The 18,214-nt window shown below is 34.3% G+C and overlaps 1 protein-coding gene across 1 annotated transcript in view; it reads right to left on the reverse strand.

The window, feature by feature from the left end:
* Positions 1-18,214, reverse strand: part of LOC136038471 (complement C1s subcomponent-like) — a 47,739-nt gene that overhangs the window by 16,522 nt on the left and 13,003 nt on the right. Inside the window, exon 4 of the mRNA XM_065721537.1 lies at positions 1,719-1,841. Coding sequence (XP_065577609.1) covers positions 1,719-1,841 — 123 coding nt within the window. The remainder of the gene's footprint in view (positions 1-1,718; positions 1,842-18,214) is intronic.

The following is an 18,214-nucleotide window of genomic DNA, read 5'->3' on the forward strand; positions in this document are numbered from 1 at the left end:
CTTTGTAATTCGATGAGGGGCTCTTGCAAAGATAGGTCTATTTCGGCAACATTAACTTCGAAAGGAATTGAAACCTAAATCGGTATATCCATCCCGAGTAGGTGGCTAAACCGAGTTTGCATATCTTCATGTATATTTTCCAAATATTCACCATATAATGCAAGATCTTCATCTTGCAAATCCCTGCCAATACAGGCCAAACAAGGAAACTGTTCAAATGCACGACGCCTGATATTATTCTTATACAGCTGTAGTTTCCTTAGAAAAGCAGCAATAGCACTTTTACTGGATATCAGATCAGAATCGTTTCCTTGGAGCTGTTTATTAAGTGTATTAAGTTTTTCAAATATATATGATAAGTAAAACACATCATTTTTATTTGCAAGCAGTTTCGCTCCAAGTCGTGTGTGTGCAAGAAAGGAAACAATAGAATCCCAAAGTGCAATGAAACGCTTAAGACAATTCCCCTTTGATAGCCATCTCACCTCTGTATGTAATACAAGCCACTCAAACTCTTCTCCATTTTGCTTACAGAATTCACGAAAAAGCGGTCGTGGAGAGAATTTGATTTAATATGGTTTACTACTTTTATTACAACAGAAAGGGCATCATGCAGACGTGCAATCATTTTCTTTGTAACTAAGTGTTGACGGTGCATCACACAGTGAATACAATATACTTCTAGGACTGTTTTTTTTAATGTGCAATAAAACCTTTGTATCTGCCTGTCATAGATGGTGCACCATCAGTAGCACAAGCAATTATATTTTTAAGTGGGATATTGTTTTCCTTGAAATAAGTAGCAACTTCATTAAAAAAAATTTCACCTTTTTTGTCTGTCGTAAGACTTCTAGCAAAAAGCATTTCCTCTTTGGGTCCTTCATTGTTAAATCTGACATATGCTAATAAAAGGGCCTCATTTTCTCTTAAAGTTGATTCATCAAGTTGAAGGGCAAACTGTTTCACTTGCAAATGAGCTATCAGTTGTTTTTCTACATCCTCTACCATTACAAAAAAGAACGTCGATTTGAAAAGCCCGTCATTTTTATTTATTATCGTTGACAACATTTTTTTTCATGTGTTGTTACAACTGTTCATTGAGGTTGCAGGGAGGAACGGGAGGGGTGTTCACGACAACACTTGTATAGGCGATAAAAAAAAGTGCCAGTTACGAAAACCAATGGAAAGCTGAGCTGGCTTGTAAGAAAGATTAGTAAAAATTACACCAGCTAGTCACAAATAAAAAAAGAAAAAACAATTTTTTTTATAAAATGACAGCAATTCCATTATTGCAACCAATTTTAAAGTGTAAACCAGTGCGAATAATTGGTGTCAGTCATTGGCTTCCATAATTTTCTAAAATTCTATATATTTTCTGAAGTAATCAATAGTATCATGGAGAATGAATTCATAATGGGAAGTCTTATTCAAGTCAAGAGCTTAATAGTTTGAATTTAGCACCGAAAGCCAATAAGTTTTTAGTCTCTGCTCAATAGAAAATGAAAAAGGCCTATATACTCGGTACAGAAAAGCCAAATAATTACAAATAGAGTAAGAATTCCACATTATGTCAACACCAAAACCCAAAAGCTAATATATATATATATATATATATATATATATATATATATATATATATATATATATATATATATATATATATATATGTATATATATATATATATATATATATATATGCATAAATAAACGTGACTTACATGTTGCCCCTGTTTCGTTGCCACATATCTTAGCGCCACCTTCTGGAACACACGATTCCGCAGCTAACCAGTCTTTCTGGCAGAAGCTATCATCAGGGTCTGATTCAACATCAAAGTCCTCCACTATAATATATGTTTGGGCTTATAAAATCATAAAATCCGGACACAAAACACTATATATCATGGGTCGGTAGCCTATGACCCATGCGTAACCTAAAGACAAATTCACTAATTTCGAAGGGTCTATTTTACATTCAAAAAAAAGTCTAGATGCAAAAAAAAATTGTTAATATGTACGTAAATTATACATTATATAGTAATAAAAAATTTGAAGTAGGTACTAAGAACAACATTTTAGTCCAATGACTAAATTGCTGTAATGATATTAGGCAGAATATAGTCACATTCTCTGAACAAACTTTTATCATTATTACACATTTCATTATTACACATCTGAACTTTTATCATTATTACACATCTTCTGTGCTCGAAATGTTTCGCAGCTTAAAATAACAATTATGCATCAACCTAAAAATGATTTTGCCTTCCAGATTTCTTCGGCCAACTTATACCAGAAAATTGTGATTTTCTGAGTTTTTTTTGGGTTCTTCTAAGTTTTAAATATTTATGGCAGTACCACATTTTAGTCAATGATGCCACGTTAAAATATGAAAATAAATACAAAAAATTAAATGAATAATATTTGATAACACTTTTATTCTATCAAAAACCAAACATTATCAATTTTTTGTTTCTTAATTAAGCATAGGCACTGTTCTGTTTTTCGGAAAGAAACAGAAAAATATAAACAGGGCTTGAATAAAACTGAACAGATAAAAAACAGGTCAATCAAAAACAGAAGACATGTTTCTGTAAGTTTTTGTTCAGCTGTCTTTTGGAGTTTGAACAGCTGTTAAAAAAGCTATTTGAACAGCTGTTTTGATGTTTGAACAGCTGTTAAAAAAGCTGTTTGAACAGCTGTTTTGCTGCTTGAAAAGCCGTTAAAAAAGCTGTTTGAACAGCTCTTTTTAACACTTAAAGCATAAAGAAAGAAAAGTGTAGGGAATATTTTTTTTTTATTATCACAAAGATAATAATAGCATCATTTGTTTCGTTTCATTTGTTAACGTTTGTTTCGTTGTCTGATGTCTGATTTCGTTTGTTTCAAATCACTTGTTTTATTTAGTTTGCTGTTTATGTTTGATGTCTGTTTTTTTTTCCTACGTATTTATTCAGTTGTGTTCTTAAGCTGATTTATAATCAGTTGTTTTGTTTCGTTTGTTAACGTTTGTTTTGTTGTTTGATGTCCGGTTTCGTCTTTTTAAAATCAATTGTTTCGTTTTGTTTGTTGTTGATGTTTGATGTCTGTTTTTTCCTACGTATTTATTCAGTTATATTCTAAAGCTGATTTATAATCAGTTGTTTTGTTTCGTTTGTTAACGTTTCTTTTGTTGTTTGATGTCTGATTTCGTTTGTTTAAAATTAGTTTTTCAGGCTGCTTGAGCCTTCCCCGGGGGCGGTTGTGTTTATATATAGTTTTTGTAATTTAGTAGTTAATAAAGAGTTCATTCATTGTGAGCTGTCTTGTTATGTTTGGTGATGTATTTCACTTTTGTATTTTATATACTCCTCAATTATGAGGGAAATAAACAAATAAATTAATTCCTAGCAAATGTATTCAGTTCATTCATTTGGCAAATAAATAAAATGAAATTTCTCAAATTCGAGAATTTCAAAAAACTTAGACCCTTTGCTGCATAATACCTTTTTTACGTATTCTCTTCTCTTGAATTGGTTTTCAAAGGGATGAAAATACAAGGACAACTGAACTTTTTGATAATTTATTTCGAAAATTTCGGTTGCTTTGCGACAGAAAATACTTTCTCCAGCCCATACACTTGCTCAACTGTAGAGTAAATAAAAAAACAAACAAGTTTTTTCAACTGAAAGTAAGGAGCAATATTAAAACTCAAAACGAACAGAAATTATTACGTATAATAGGGGATTCTCCCCCTAGTCAATACCTCGCTATTTACATTAAAGTTCGAATTTTGTTCAAATTCTTTAAGAAAGACACCTGAATCACAAAGACCGTTTAATTAGAATACTAAAAAAACTTCAGTGTAAAGAGCAAGGTATTAATTGGGGGGGGGGCAAAATCCTATAATTAATAATTTATGTGCATTTTAATGTTGCTCCTTACTTTCAGTTGAAAAAATTGGTTTTTTAATTTAAATTCTGATCGTTTTTGAAATAATGCTGGGGAATCCGGTGCCCTCTTCTTAGCAATATCCCTTACGCCATGGAAACTTCCTCCATGAAAAGATGCTACCACATCATCCCCTCTTCACTTCTAGAACCACTGGGTCGATCCGATTACCCCTGGAGGAAAATTCTATGACTTTAAGAGAGTCTTTCCTCTTTTTTTGAAAATAGAGCGAAATTTCTCAGGCTTGTAACTTTTGATGGGTAAATTTTTGATGGGTAAATAATTCGACAATTTCAGCTGCTTTGCGGCAGAAATTACTTTCTCCAGTCCATACACTTGCTCAACTGTAGAGTAAATATAAAAAAAAAACAAGTTTTTTCAACTGAAAGTAAAGATCAATATTAAAACTCAAAACGGACAGAAATTATTCCGTATATGAAATGGGTTCATCCTCCTCAATACCTTGCTCTTCACGCTAAAGTTCTTAGCACCCATAACAAAGCTTCCTAATGTAATGAAACAGCTCTTTTGTTTCTGAAGTCGTTCCAAAAATGGGAAAAACAGTCAAACTTTAGCATAAATAGAAAGGTATTGAGACGGGGGCAACCCCTTCATGCTTGAAAAAATTTCTGTCCGTTTTGAGTTTTCATGCTGCTCCTTATTTTCAGTGAAAAAAACTTGTTTTTTGTATCTAATTTCTGATCGTTTCTCAAACGATGCCGGTAAATCTGGCTCACCCTCCATAAAAATCCCTCCCCTCATGGAAGTTCATCCGTGGAAAGTTCCTCCCACATAAAATAAAATCCTCTTAAAATTTGTTTCGGATTATTCCATCCTTGCGGAAATAGCCTCCCCCCCCCCCCATTCCGCATAATTTCCAACAGAACATTTAGCCTGAAAAATCTCATTTGCATACTCTCATTTGAAAAAGACTTTATTCATTTATTCAGACCTTATTCAAAAGTTTTATTCATTTTTTTGATCACTCCTGAAACCCTCTTTCCGTGGAAATCATTTCTCGAAAATCTCAACTCGCTGAAATTCCAACTGGATAATTCCCTCAGAATATCTCTATAAAATATCCCTTGCAAGGCTCATCCCTGGAAATTTCACTTCACACGAAAAATCATCCCTATGGAAACTCAACCCAAGTACAAAATCCCCCACTGATAAATATGTGTATACTTCGCAATAATAAATAGTATACGTAAACAAGGAAACAATTTTAAAGGAATTTTGGGGAAGGTGGGCGTGGGGGGGGGCTAGTTGGCCTCCTATCTTTTTGGACACTCCAGTCTTTTAGGACACTAGACCATAATTTTTTTTCAAATAATCCCTCTCCCGATGTTCCATGACCGTTGGTCGATATGACCACCCCTGGAGAAAAAATACGAATTCTACCTTTTTGCAGGTAGTAGCTTGAAACCTCTAAAGTGGGGTTCTCTGATGCGCTGAATCTGATAGTATGACTTTTCATTCAGATTCTTTTATTTTTCAGAAGTATCTTCCCCCTTGTTCGAAAAAAATTTCTCAGGCTTGTAGTCCTTTATCGGTAAAACTAAGCTTAACAAATCTTAGATATCTAGGTTGATATATAAGTTTGATATTGTTAAAACTTCAAACTTTTGTTTTAAGTATGCGAGTGGGCATCCTTTTGATTCCGTAGGCCAATTTTTGTGTTCCATTCCCAAAGGAAAAGCGTCCTGAAACTTTGGATTTTGGATCTACCACTATTAAAAATCTGTAAATATAAAAAATGCAATCCCCCCCCACACACACACGAATCTATATACATTTGCTCTACTGTATTTATGCAAATTGTTGAAAGAAGAAAACCGCACTGCTTTACAATTTCAATTTATACAGGTAAGAAAAAAAATATATATAAAAAAAATAAGGTAAAATATACATGACAAAACAGAAATAGAACAGAAGTATAAAAACAGATCATTTGTTTCTGTTCTTTTTCTTTATACGAACATAACAGAAACAGGTACTTTGAATGCAAAACAGAAAACACGAAAAGTGTTCCTGCATATTTTCAATTACAACTACAACTTGTGTGCATAGCTTATTTTCTATTTGGCTTTTGTGTCCATAGCTTGTTTTTTCATTTATTTGAATCGGATTGGATTGACGAAGCTTCTTCACCCCTGAGGTCTTGGTGTCAGTCACGCAATATGTTACTACACGTGGGTTCGAACCTTAGATTTCGTATTAACAAGCTGAGATGACACAGTTTTTAATTACATTTTCATCAATGTTACTTGTTTTAAAACTTGGCACCCCCTACATGGAGTAAAAACAAAGCGAAGCTTGTAAGGAGAAAAAAAAGTAGAGAGTAAAGTAAAGTAAGCTAGCATTAAGTAAAATCCAGAGAAAAGCTTTACTTTTCATGTTATTTTATTGTTTTCATGTTACTTTTTGTTGTTTTCATGTTATTTTATTTATTTTTCATGTTACTTTTCATGCTAAACCTACTTTAGTGGTTTTTGAACCCTTGCCTTCCAAAGTTTCACCCCTATTCACAAAACCAAACTCCTGTCAAGATGGGAGCCTGGAAGAACTGGCTGTGGTTTAAATGCAGAGGAGGCAGGGCTAGACACAATATATGTTACTTACCAAATACAAAAAGGGTTCGGGTCTTTAGCAGCCCCTTAAGCCCCTAAAAATGATTTCTTTTGGAAGCTTCATTTAGTGTCGGGGAATATCGTCAAAGTAAACCTTTGTTCCACAGGGAGACATAATTTACACGAAATAGCTCTTCCTGCGGAAATATGATTTGCGTCTCAAATACGTGAGCGTTTAGGAAGCCTCTTGGGAGGTTGTATCTCTTAAGTGATTCCCTAAAAGCTTTGGTGAATATTATATGGACGATGAATCTTGAGTCTTTTTTCGTATTTGCGTGTCCTTTTTTATAATAAGATAAAAGAAAGATAAAGAGAGGGATAGAAAGAGTGAAAGTGAAATTCTCAAAAGCCCCCATAAGAGGCAATGTTGAGGGTCCATGTATTTAAACTCAAGCTTTTTTTCTTCCTAAAGTCATTACGTAAGTACCTCAAATGTTGGTTCAATTTTTCTCCACGTGGTTTTCTGTTTTTATACACAAGTTATCATATCGTATTAAAAAAAAAAATATTAGTGATATTTTGCTTTCAAAGAGTTCGTCTGACGTGCTATACTGTAGGTCAGGAGCGACCCATGCTATAGGTAACCAAGATTCTAAATAAATTAGTGAACAATAATATATAATAGGTAGCACAATAGTGCTGTCTAAATAAAGAGCGATGAAGACTCAGTGTATTATCCATTTACTTATATATATATATATATATATATATATATATATATATATATATATATATATATATATATATATATATATATTTTATATTTTATATATATATATATATATATATATATATATATATATATATATATATATATATATATATATATATATATATATATATATATATATATATATATGTATATATTTATATATATATATTATATATTATATATATATATATATATATATATATATATATATATATATATATTATTTATTTATTTATTATTTTTTTAGATCAGGGCACTTTGTATAGAAAGAGTTGTCCTAGAAACTTCAAAAGGAGCTCATTCAATTCGAAATGAAAAGGGCTACTGCCCTTTTTAATTGTCTAAAGTAGTCCGAGGGCAACCAGCCCCGCACACCCATCATTTCCCCAAACATATCAAACCAAAATTTTGATATAGCCATTCCTCACAGCCCCCAGGTCAAGGATTGTAAGTTATGCCCTTGAAGCATATAAGGTTTTTATAGAAAGGGTGGTCGTATAAACTTCGGGAGGGGGATGATTGAACTGGAACTGAAAAGTTCTAATTCCCTTTTTAGATTGAAAATAATCGGAGGGCAGTTAAACTCCTCCACACACAAATTGCATTTTCCCAAAATGCATCAAAAGTGATGTGGGAATAACTTCTTTTTTTGTAGTCCAGGGCACTTCAAATAGAAGGAGTTGTCGTAGAAACTTCGATAGGGGCTAATTTGATTAGAAATTGAAGGGCAAGTACCCTTTTCAATAGTCGAAAGTGGCTGATCGGCAGCCAGCCCCCCCCCCCCCCCCCGCTACCCTCGCTCATCATTTCCCCAAACACATCCGATCAACATTTTGAGACCATCATCTTGTTCAGTGTAGTTGAAACGTCCGGAAATTATCTCTTCGAGGATGACCCCTCCCTCGAAGCCCTCAGAGCAAGGTTATTATATGTTTTTATGGTTTTTATAGAAAGTGTGGTCGTAAAGAAATTTTTGTTGGAGGGGTGAGGAGTCACAATTTAGAGAATGAAGGTAATGTTTTTTTTGTTATTTATTTTTTTTTCTTTTTTAGTAATGTTTTTTTACATTATTAATCATAGTTGAAATGAATTTAAGTTGTTGTTTAAGTTAAGTGGATTAATATTTTCGCGATTTGTTCAATCGGCTGCCATCACAAGCCCTCCCGGGCTTCCTTGCAGCTGGTTGTATTTATGTTGTTAAATATTTTTATAGCAATTATTTAAAATACAAAATATAAAAAATAAATATAAACTTCACAGGGAAATCATTGGATTGGTAATCAGAAGTTCTAGTGCCATTTTTAATATTCAAGGTGATCGGAGGGCAGCTACCCCCCTGGGGAACAAAGGGAGGTAGTTTCTCTCCAATAGTTTAAAAAACTATAATTTATTAAGTTTATATATAACTGTTGCTCGTTTTAAGTGTCAAATTTGCTCTTGAGCTGATAGTTTTTAAAAATAAATTTATGATCGTTTTTAACATTAGGAAAACGAGAAAAATAGGGGTTGATTATACTTGAGAATATGTTCCACATTAATATTTTTTTCAAATAAACTGCTTTTGAATCCCTATCATCTAGCAAAAATGTGAGCCTATTTAATCGCAAAATTGGGAAATTTTCTATGCTTACGGTTTCGCCACATTTGCTCAGGTAAATTTAATCTCCTGATATTAATGCTCCAGGAATAATTTAATTCTTTTAATTTTACCTTACGTTTAATTATTTAACTGTTTTTACTATTCCTTACGTTTTGGATTCACATACTAACCCACAAATGTAGGACTGCCGCTATGTACAATACTATGTTGACTTTTTGCTATTTTCAATTTTTTTAATATTTCTTTTAACAAGCTCCAAAAAAAGAATTGACATAAATGTTATAAGAATCATGAGTGTAATTAGTCGCATTTGACACAACGAAAGCGCTACTTGTGGGACTTTTAATCTCTGCATCAGCATGCTTTACAAAGTGTCTGCTGAGAATAGAAAAAAGTGAATAACTTAAGCCTTAGGCTAGTGATATGAGCTTTCCAGCTTAAATTCTGATCAACAATGACTCCAAGATACCGAGTTGTTTGCACTCGATTTATTTTTATTACTCGACCTCCAAATGTGACTTCAACCTATTGTAACGCTGGTACTGCAGTAGAAGTTCTTGAAAAAACCATAAAAAGAGTCTTTGAAGTGTTGACAACCAATTTGTTATAATGAAGCCAGTGAAGCATCTTTCTCAGTGATAATTCGAGATTTGATTTTAGAGATTGATGTATCGTCAGCAAACAGTAAACTGATATCCATATCAGTCCTATGGCAGGTTAGGCTTAGAGGAAGATCTTTACATAGATAAGCAATAACAGTGGTCCAAGTATAGACCCCTGAGGAACCCCCACAGCATTGGATAGATTTTCCTTATCTGAAATGTAGCCATTGGCATCCAATATTTGTTTTCTGTCCTTGAGGTAAGATTCAATTAGGAGACTCGCTTGTCCTCTAACACCGCAATTATGTAGCTTAGATACTAGAACTTTATGAGAAATAGTGTCGAAAGCTTTTTTTATGTCAACAAATATTGTTGCAGGTAGCAGACCTTTATCCATGGCATCATCCAAAACTGGGTTAGCTTTAATATTGCATGTTCTGTAAAGTATGAAGACCTGAATCCAAATTGAAATGGGCTGAAATTTTTTTTTTCTTCAAAAAACTGTTCAACCTGTTATATATACACTTTTCAATGACTTTGCTAATAGCGGACAAAATGGAAATAGGTCGATAATTGGATGGATCTTGCTTGTTTCCTCCTTTATGTAGGGAAATAACTCGAGCAGTTTTCATCACTTCAGGGAAAGATCCGTGTTTGAAACATAGATTGACCAGATGAACCAGCACTTAAGCATAGCATCCAATGGTATGTTTCAGTAAATAAGTAGATGAGCAATCGGTTCCTTCAGAATGTCCGTTCTTCATGATTTTTACCAGATTCTTGAGTTCCACTTCAGTCAAGGGAAAGAGAAATATGGAAGAATCGACGGGATGTGGTAGAAAGTCGCGAAACCCAGATTCTACATCCAAGCAGTCATTCAAATTACTGTTTAAGGTGGCCTCTGCAATCCTAGCAAAGTACTGGTTCATTTCCTCGGCTACCTTTTGCTTACCATTCACTGTTGATCCATCCGATACATTCATTGATTCGGGAAGCCCTTGACTTTTGCTTTTGTTAAGACACTCGTTAATTATTGTCCAGGTCTTTTTTGGAGATCCTTCAGCTTCGAGAAATGGTTTCTCAAAATGAATCTTCTTCGCCCATCTTATCAGTCTTGTAAAATGGTTTTTATAAGATTTGAATGTAGTTTCATTATTTGATGTGGGAGAATTTATGTATTCAGCGTAAAGTCGATTTTTTTTTCCTCTATACTCTTAAGCAAGCCTCTTGTTTTCCATGGCTTTACAGGCACCTGGCACTTTTTACACCTTTTCTTCACAAGAGGGCATGTTTCATTTAAAGCATTCTGAAATGTTTCAGTAAACGACATGGATACAAATTCAACGTCATCTGACTCCAAGCATTGCGACCAATCAGCACAAAATAACTTGGCATTTAATAGCTTAACCGAACCTTGACCCATCCTTCTAGATTTTTTTATTTGACCCTTTTCACCGGAATACCGGAGAAACTTGCTCATAAGAATAAAATGATCAGAAACATCCGTAAGTATTACGTCACATGACCCAACAGGGAAATTTACAAGTTGATTATCAATAGTAGATGCATTTTGATTTGTGACCCGAGTTGGAATCCAGAAGGATGGAACAAAGCCAGCAGCCAATGATATAGTAAGGAAGTCTGTAGCCAGAGTACTAGAAGGCGCAGAAGTACTTGAGTCATGACTTACTGAAGAAGTGTCAATGTTAAAGTCTCCCATGATGATGATTTTTCTTTTCTTGGAACTGACCATCTTAGCAAATTCGTCAAGTATATCCAAATATTTCTTGTTGCTACAACTAAGAGGGTGGTAGAACATGCATAAAAGAACCTTTTCAGATGCTATGGTGACTTCGATAACCAGAAATTCTAACAGCATTTCCTCATATAGAGAGTCGAAATCTTTAATTTCTTCAAAATACAAAGAAGTATGGATGTAGAATGCAAGTCCTCCTTTCTGATTATTCAATCTGTTTTTCTGAAGTATTTGGTATCCTTGAATATTAGCCGCATTCAGGGTATTTGCATTCAAAGAAGTCTCACATAGCCCCATAACTCCTATCCTATTACCAGGAAGGAACGTAGATAAAAAATCTAGGCTAGAAATCAGCCCACAACAATTCCAACTCGCAAGTCTAAAAAGGCCATTATTAACAGGAATAATTTCTCCAGGTAAAAGATACCTATTATGGGGTAAATTATGAACAAGAGGGTCTTGGGCTAGATCATCACCTATATTTATTGAATTTAATATTTTACTCAACTCAGTAGAGTATCTCTCAAACCGTTTCAGTCTATCAGACATATCAACAAAATTACTTAACAAAATAATTTGCTTTTAAATTACTTGCCAAATAGTATCTAAAAGCATAAGACATAGTGTAAGGCGCGCAACATACCGGATCCTCTGGTGATGGACATAAATTCGAAAAGATCAAACGCTGAATACCAAACAATGGTGCTGTAAAAGGAGAAGCAGCAGAACAAGAACTTTGCATTTTTAAAGAGAGATGAAAAAGAAAACAGAAAAAGAAAGTACACTGAAACAAAACGAGAAACAGTAGAATAGGGCACATGGAAAACAAAATAACAATTCACGGAGACAAACAATAAACTTTACTCGTCCAATGCAATTAACTGAAAATACTAAAACAAAGGGACACTAACTAAACACGAGACCAAGAAGACGCAGTAGAAACTTTTGTTTCAAGCCAAACATCAGTCCCTTTGTGGCGCACTCTGGAAGATACGATTTCACCTTTTGATTTCATTTTTCGCCACCCCAAGCAATCCACTTCTTCGAGAATTCAATACGGGTGGCAGATCCGTACATATAACAATACCACTAGATTTGAGTTTGCCAACTTTTGACATAATCAACTGCAGTTCTCTCTCACAGCTGACTAAGATCAAAACGGGCTTCGTTTGCTGTTTAGACTTGTTACCGCGCTGACGCAAATCAGTAACATTTGACGACCGAGGAGTGATGCGATAGCATTTCATCAGATGGATAGGTTCTGTGACTTCAAGTTTGTTTCTAATAAAGTTTGAAACTGAAACTTCCATCCTTTCGGAAGCTTTTTCTTCGGGAAGCCCGTGAATGAGTAGATTAAGCTTTCTTTCTTTTACTTCAAAGGCTAGCAGCCGCTTTTCCAACGAATCTAATTGGATCTTTTGGTCATCCAAGGCTAACTCAAGCTCAGAAATTTTATGGTCTCGCAACACAGCCTCATCCTTTAGAATTTTAATTTCTGCCGAAATTGAGTCTAGCTTTGTAGAAACTTGAGCTTGTGCCGTTAGGATTTTGTCCAACTTCTCATTGATCAGCTTCTTCAATTGCTCAAAGGACGACTGTGTGACTAGTGACATTGTAAAATTTCAGCTATAATCCGCGAAGAATGAACAGTATTAGTCTTCCATTATTCTCTTCCGTACACAAAATAACAAGCACTTTTCTTGAATATGGGCATGCCCACGATAGAAGTGGCAATCACAGTTGGAAAGGTGGCCCAGTGGCACGGGAATTGCGGGACACGGTACACCTTTATAATTATATTCCAATACCACTGAATTAAGGCCAAAGTTTGTTCAAATAACTCGTAAAAAATTGACGATTTTCACAAATGGAAATAAATATTGTGTGGTCACCAGTGTTGACGCTTGCGACGGGGGAACTACCCCTCTCCTGCTTGCAAATTAGGGTTACATTAAAGTCTTATTATACCGCTTTACGTCTACACTCTTTGAATGCTCAAAGATAATAATATTTCTTAATCTCTTACTGTACTCATGTCACTAGTTGCGCAACCCAATTAGATTCAGAGTTAAATCCAGTTTATGTCCTCACAGTTCAAAGACCAAATCGATAATGAAATCAAAAGTCATTCATTTGGAGGTTGCTGCCAGCTTGGTCAAATTGCAATGGCACCTTCACAATTTCCAAATGAATTGTCATTTGGCCTTTGGTTCAAAGGCCAAATGTTCGGCCTTTTTTTGGACGTCACTTGCTCTCTAAAGATTTTAACCCACAAATTCGAAATTTGAATTCATGTCTCGCTTTAGTTTCATTCAAAGTCAGCGTTGATCAAACCATTAAGGGTCATAATGTTTTCAACTTCAAAGTAGCTCAAAGGTTCAAAGTAGCTCAATATATATATATAAATTTATCACAAAATGAATTTGGCAGTATATCCATAACAATCCCCTGAAGGTGATTTTGAACCACTTATATAAAGACAAAATATACCTTTTAGACCCTGATAAAGCTGTTGAAGAATGCCGCATACATGAATATATATTATCTTTATAAACGAGCAATAATTGTATGTGTATTTATATATTTATGTATTTTTTTTCGAAAACGGCTCCATATTTTTTCAGGAAAATTGGTATCTTGGGACATTTTTACATAAAAAAGAAATATAGATAGGTCAGAAATCTGAGAGAATTCGTTAACAGCCTTAATTTTGGTTTTCGCCAAAACCAAAGAGCTTGGAAGGCTCAAAAAACGAAAATATTCAGTTGCAGTTGCTATAAATGATGATTCTTTGGAACCAACACCTGAACTATCAAAGGTTATAAGGTGTTAAAATCGACAACCTGGAACATCAATTGCGACAACACAAATACAGGCAGCTAAAACAAAGTCATTGCTAAATTGTCAGAATTAATGAAAATCCAGAAACGTGTCAAAGTGATAATGAAAAGCAACGACACACGTGATTAGAAGACTTGCAACACCTAACATGTGAGCGAGTCCATGAAAATCAACCTGGACACCGAGAGTCAAAACGTGTCCAAATTTGAAATGATAGCGATTCTGATTGGGTTTGTGTTTTTACATGGATAAGGTCATCAATACCTACAATATCTTTCTTGATACAAAAAATGGTTCGGCAAAATAAATTTCATAATAACGAAAGACAAGCAGAGGTAAAACGAACCCAACATATTGAGAATGATAGCGATGATGATACTAAAAAAAGGTAAAACTACAAAAAAAAACTAAAAAGAAAAAAAACTGAAAACTAATAAAAAAAACTAAAAAAACTAAAAAAACTAAAAACTGAAAAAGAAAAAAAAAACTAAAAAAAGGAAAAAACTGAAAAATAAAGGAGAAAAACCGGGACACAGGGAATATAAATGACGACCGGGACACTCAAAGAGAAGTTACAGACTGGGACACTGGGACACAAATAACGACCGGGACATATAAATGACGACCGGGACACTCAAAGATAAATTACAGACCGGGACACCGGGACACAAATGACGACCGGGACACCGGGACATGGAATATAAATGACGAACGGGACGCTCAACGAGAAATTACAGACTGGGACACTGGGACACAAATGACGACCGGGATACTGGGAATATAAATGACGACCGGGGCACAGGGACACAACTACAACGGGGACGCCAGGGGTACAGGGGGATATATAAATGACGACGGGGACACATGGAATGTTCGATTAGCAATTACCATCAACAAAGCTCAAGGGCAATCATTAGAATAATGAGGTATAGATCTGAATACGGATTGTTTTTCTCATGGATAATTTTATGTTGCATGTTCAAGAGTCGATAAACCTGACAATCTATTTATATGCAAAGACAATGGGACATCGAAGAATGTTGTATATTCGCAAGTTTTACGTAGTTAAAACATGTATATATATATATATATATATATATATATATATATATATATATATATATATATATATATATATATATATATATATATATATATATATATATATATATATCTATATTCACAGGTGGGACAAAGGGACACAACTACAATGGCACGTAACTAATATGGCTCGTAACGACTTACGCGCACGGGGGGGCTTGGGGGCGCGAAGCGCCCCCACCCATCTATATATATATATATATATATATATATATATCAAACAGTTTGTGGCAACGAACTGTAAGTAAGGAAGACTTGGCTTAATAGTAACCGAATCTCTAAAAAACGGAATTGTTATACCAATAGATATATAAGAAGAATCGGATTTTCATGCTGATTTAAAATGTATAAGTTTCATCAAATTTGTGTTACTCATCAAAATTTAAAAGCCTGAGAAATTTTGCTTCATTTTCGAAAAAAGGGGAAAGACCACCTTAAAGTCATAGAATCTTTTTTTTCCAGGGGTGATCGGATCGACCCAGTGGTCCTAGAAGTGCAGGGGGGATTATGTGGTAGTATCTATCCTTGGGGGAAGTTTCCATGGCGTGAGGAATATTGCTATGAAGGGGGCACTGGATTTCCCAGCATTATTTCAACAACGATGAGAATATAAATTAAATAAACAAGTTTTTTTCAACTGGAAGTAAGGAGCAACATTTAAATGAACAGAAATTATTACTTATATTAAGCAGTTTGAAAATCAATCCCGCCCCCAATCAATACCTTGCTCTTTACTATGAAGTTTTTTAATATTCTAGTTAAAAGGTTTTTGTGATTCAGGGGTCATTGATTAGGGGGAGAATCCCTTAATATATGTAATAATTTCTGCTCGTTTTAAATTTAAATATTGCTCCTTACTTTCAGTAGAAAAAACTTTTTTTTAAACTTTTTCTCTTGTGTTAAAAATAGGATCGGATATTAAGCATGCCTTGCAGATATTTATGTTGATGGTGTTATGTGTTTGAAGACAGTATTGCCCTGTTCACAGCCAGTTTTTGAAGCAGTCTCACTTCTAGTTCCAAGTGTTTGTGTGTTTGTGTTAAGTTTTGTGTTGAGTTTTGTGTTATGTGTTTGAAGACAGTATTGCCCTGTTTACAGCCAGTTTTTGAAGCAGTGTCACTTCTAGTCCCAAGTGTTTTGACATTCCATTTTTGAAAAACTTTTGTGGTTCTTCCTGAGAGTTCGGGGACGGTGGAAGCAATGAACAGAACGCAACTGATGAGCCAATGATTAATGAAAGAGATAAATGATACAGGACTCTTAGCTACCAGTCTTTGGAGACATATGCCAGTTTCTAATCGGCAACGGAACTCCTATCTAGTTTTAAAATCTCTTTTCTGTGAATAGGCAGCGCGGTTGCAGAGTGACAATACTCCGCGCGATGGCGGAGTGACATTTTGACAGTAAATCACGTCAGTCCAGTTATTGTCACAAAAAACTCACTCAGTGATAATTTATTGCGGTCCCTTACATTGTGTGCCCCTAGGCTTGGGCTTAGCGGGCCTATTGGCAAATCCAGGCCTGAACATGCTTATTAATGATAAATAAATTAAAACATTCAGTTTGTGTCAATTGAATAAAATTTATTAATGAAAATAGTATTAAAAACTGATAAATAATCAGAAGGAAAATTCTGATTATTTTGCGTATTATTTTAAACTCTCTTTCATCTCTTTTTCAAGAAACAAACGTTTTGAATAAGCTTGTTTTTAACAGGCTATGTTCACAAAAATATTTTTAAAAGAAAATGAATACAGACGAGTATAAGCACCAAATTTATTGGCCACAAAGTAATTGATCAGCTGGACACCTATATGAGTTATCTTTAATCTGTCGTGTAGACACCATTATTTTCCATTTATCGACAATTTATGCATTGATACATTCTTTGCATTAAACTATCAGTATTTTACAGATGGCACTACTTTACTTTCTGTAGATGGTGTTTCATTATATGCAAGAAATTCTATTTTGAACTACCAGCAGCTTAAATTCGTATAATTCCCGGGAGGAGGGGGGGGGGTGAAGTCGGAGCTACAAACAACGAAGATTTCTTTCATAAAACAAGACAGACGTGCAATAGTTACTCTTGCATATTCTTTGTGGTTTTTCTTTTTAACATTTTCATCAATTTTTATATTCTTTTTGTCCTTTTTTCCACTTAAATTGGTTTCTTGTTGTTTCTATACCTGATTTTTGTTTGTTCTTGTCTGTGCTCATCTGTAATTTTTGAAGTATTCGAGTCTTTGCTCTTTTTTTGTTTCTTTTTATGGCATTGAACCTCTTTTTCTTTTTCGTCACAATTGGTCACTTCAGTTTCAGAACTTTTATTTCAATATATACGGAAACCGGGAAAAATAAATACTGAAAAGATTAAATAATATCATCAAAAAACATAAACAAATTAGCCGTGCTTAAAATAATATAGCAACACTCATTATATGTATATTGAGCTTTCTTCTTGGCATTATACTCAAATAATCTATTTTTCAAATTTTTGCTCTTTTTCACCAACGTTGAATGCGCTCTTTAAAGTTTTTGACCTGGTTAAAACAGAAATTTCTTGCCCAAGAACTTGCTCTGTTTGGCTATCAAAAATAGGAGAAAGTCTTTGACCTGGTTAAGACAGAAATTTCTTGCCCAGGAACTTGCTAGTTTGACTTTCAGACAATAAAAGAATTGGTCAGAGTCAATACTAGCAAAATACTAAATTCAAAATACCAAGAAAACAAGGGCGTTTTTCAGCCAGTGGGAAAAAAACAAAGCTAAGCCGTTCTTAGTGCTAAAGAAAAACAACAAAAAAATAAATTACCTCTTGGCGTGAACATTAACAACGCAGAAAGAGCACTATAATCTGTTCAGCTGAAGTTTTTCACTTGTTTAAAATCAACTTCAAGTTCTTTTTTAATCTTTTTTATTATATCCTTTATATTTTTTGGTTTGTGTTCGTCAAGCACAATCAGCATTCTAAACTTTTTATAAGAATAAGGTCTATAGTGGAGAAAACTAGACATGGAAGAAATCGACCAATGCCCATCCTGACAT

This window comes from Artemia franciscana, chromosome 18 (genome assembly GCF_032884065.1).
Source record: "Artemia franciscana chromosome 18, ASM3288406v1, whole genome shotgun sequence".
NCBI classification, from domain to species: Eukaryota; Metazoa; Arthropoda; class Branchiopoda; order Anostraca; family Artemiidae; genus Artemia; species Artemia franciscana.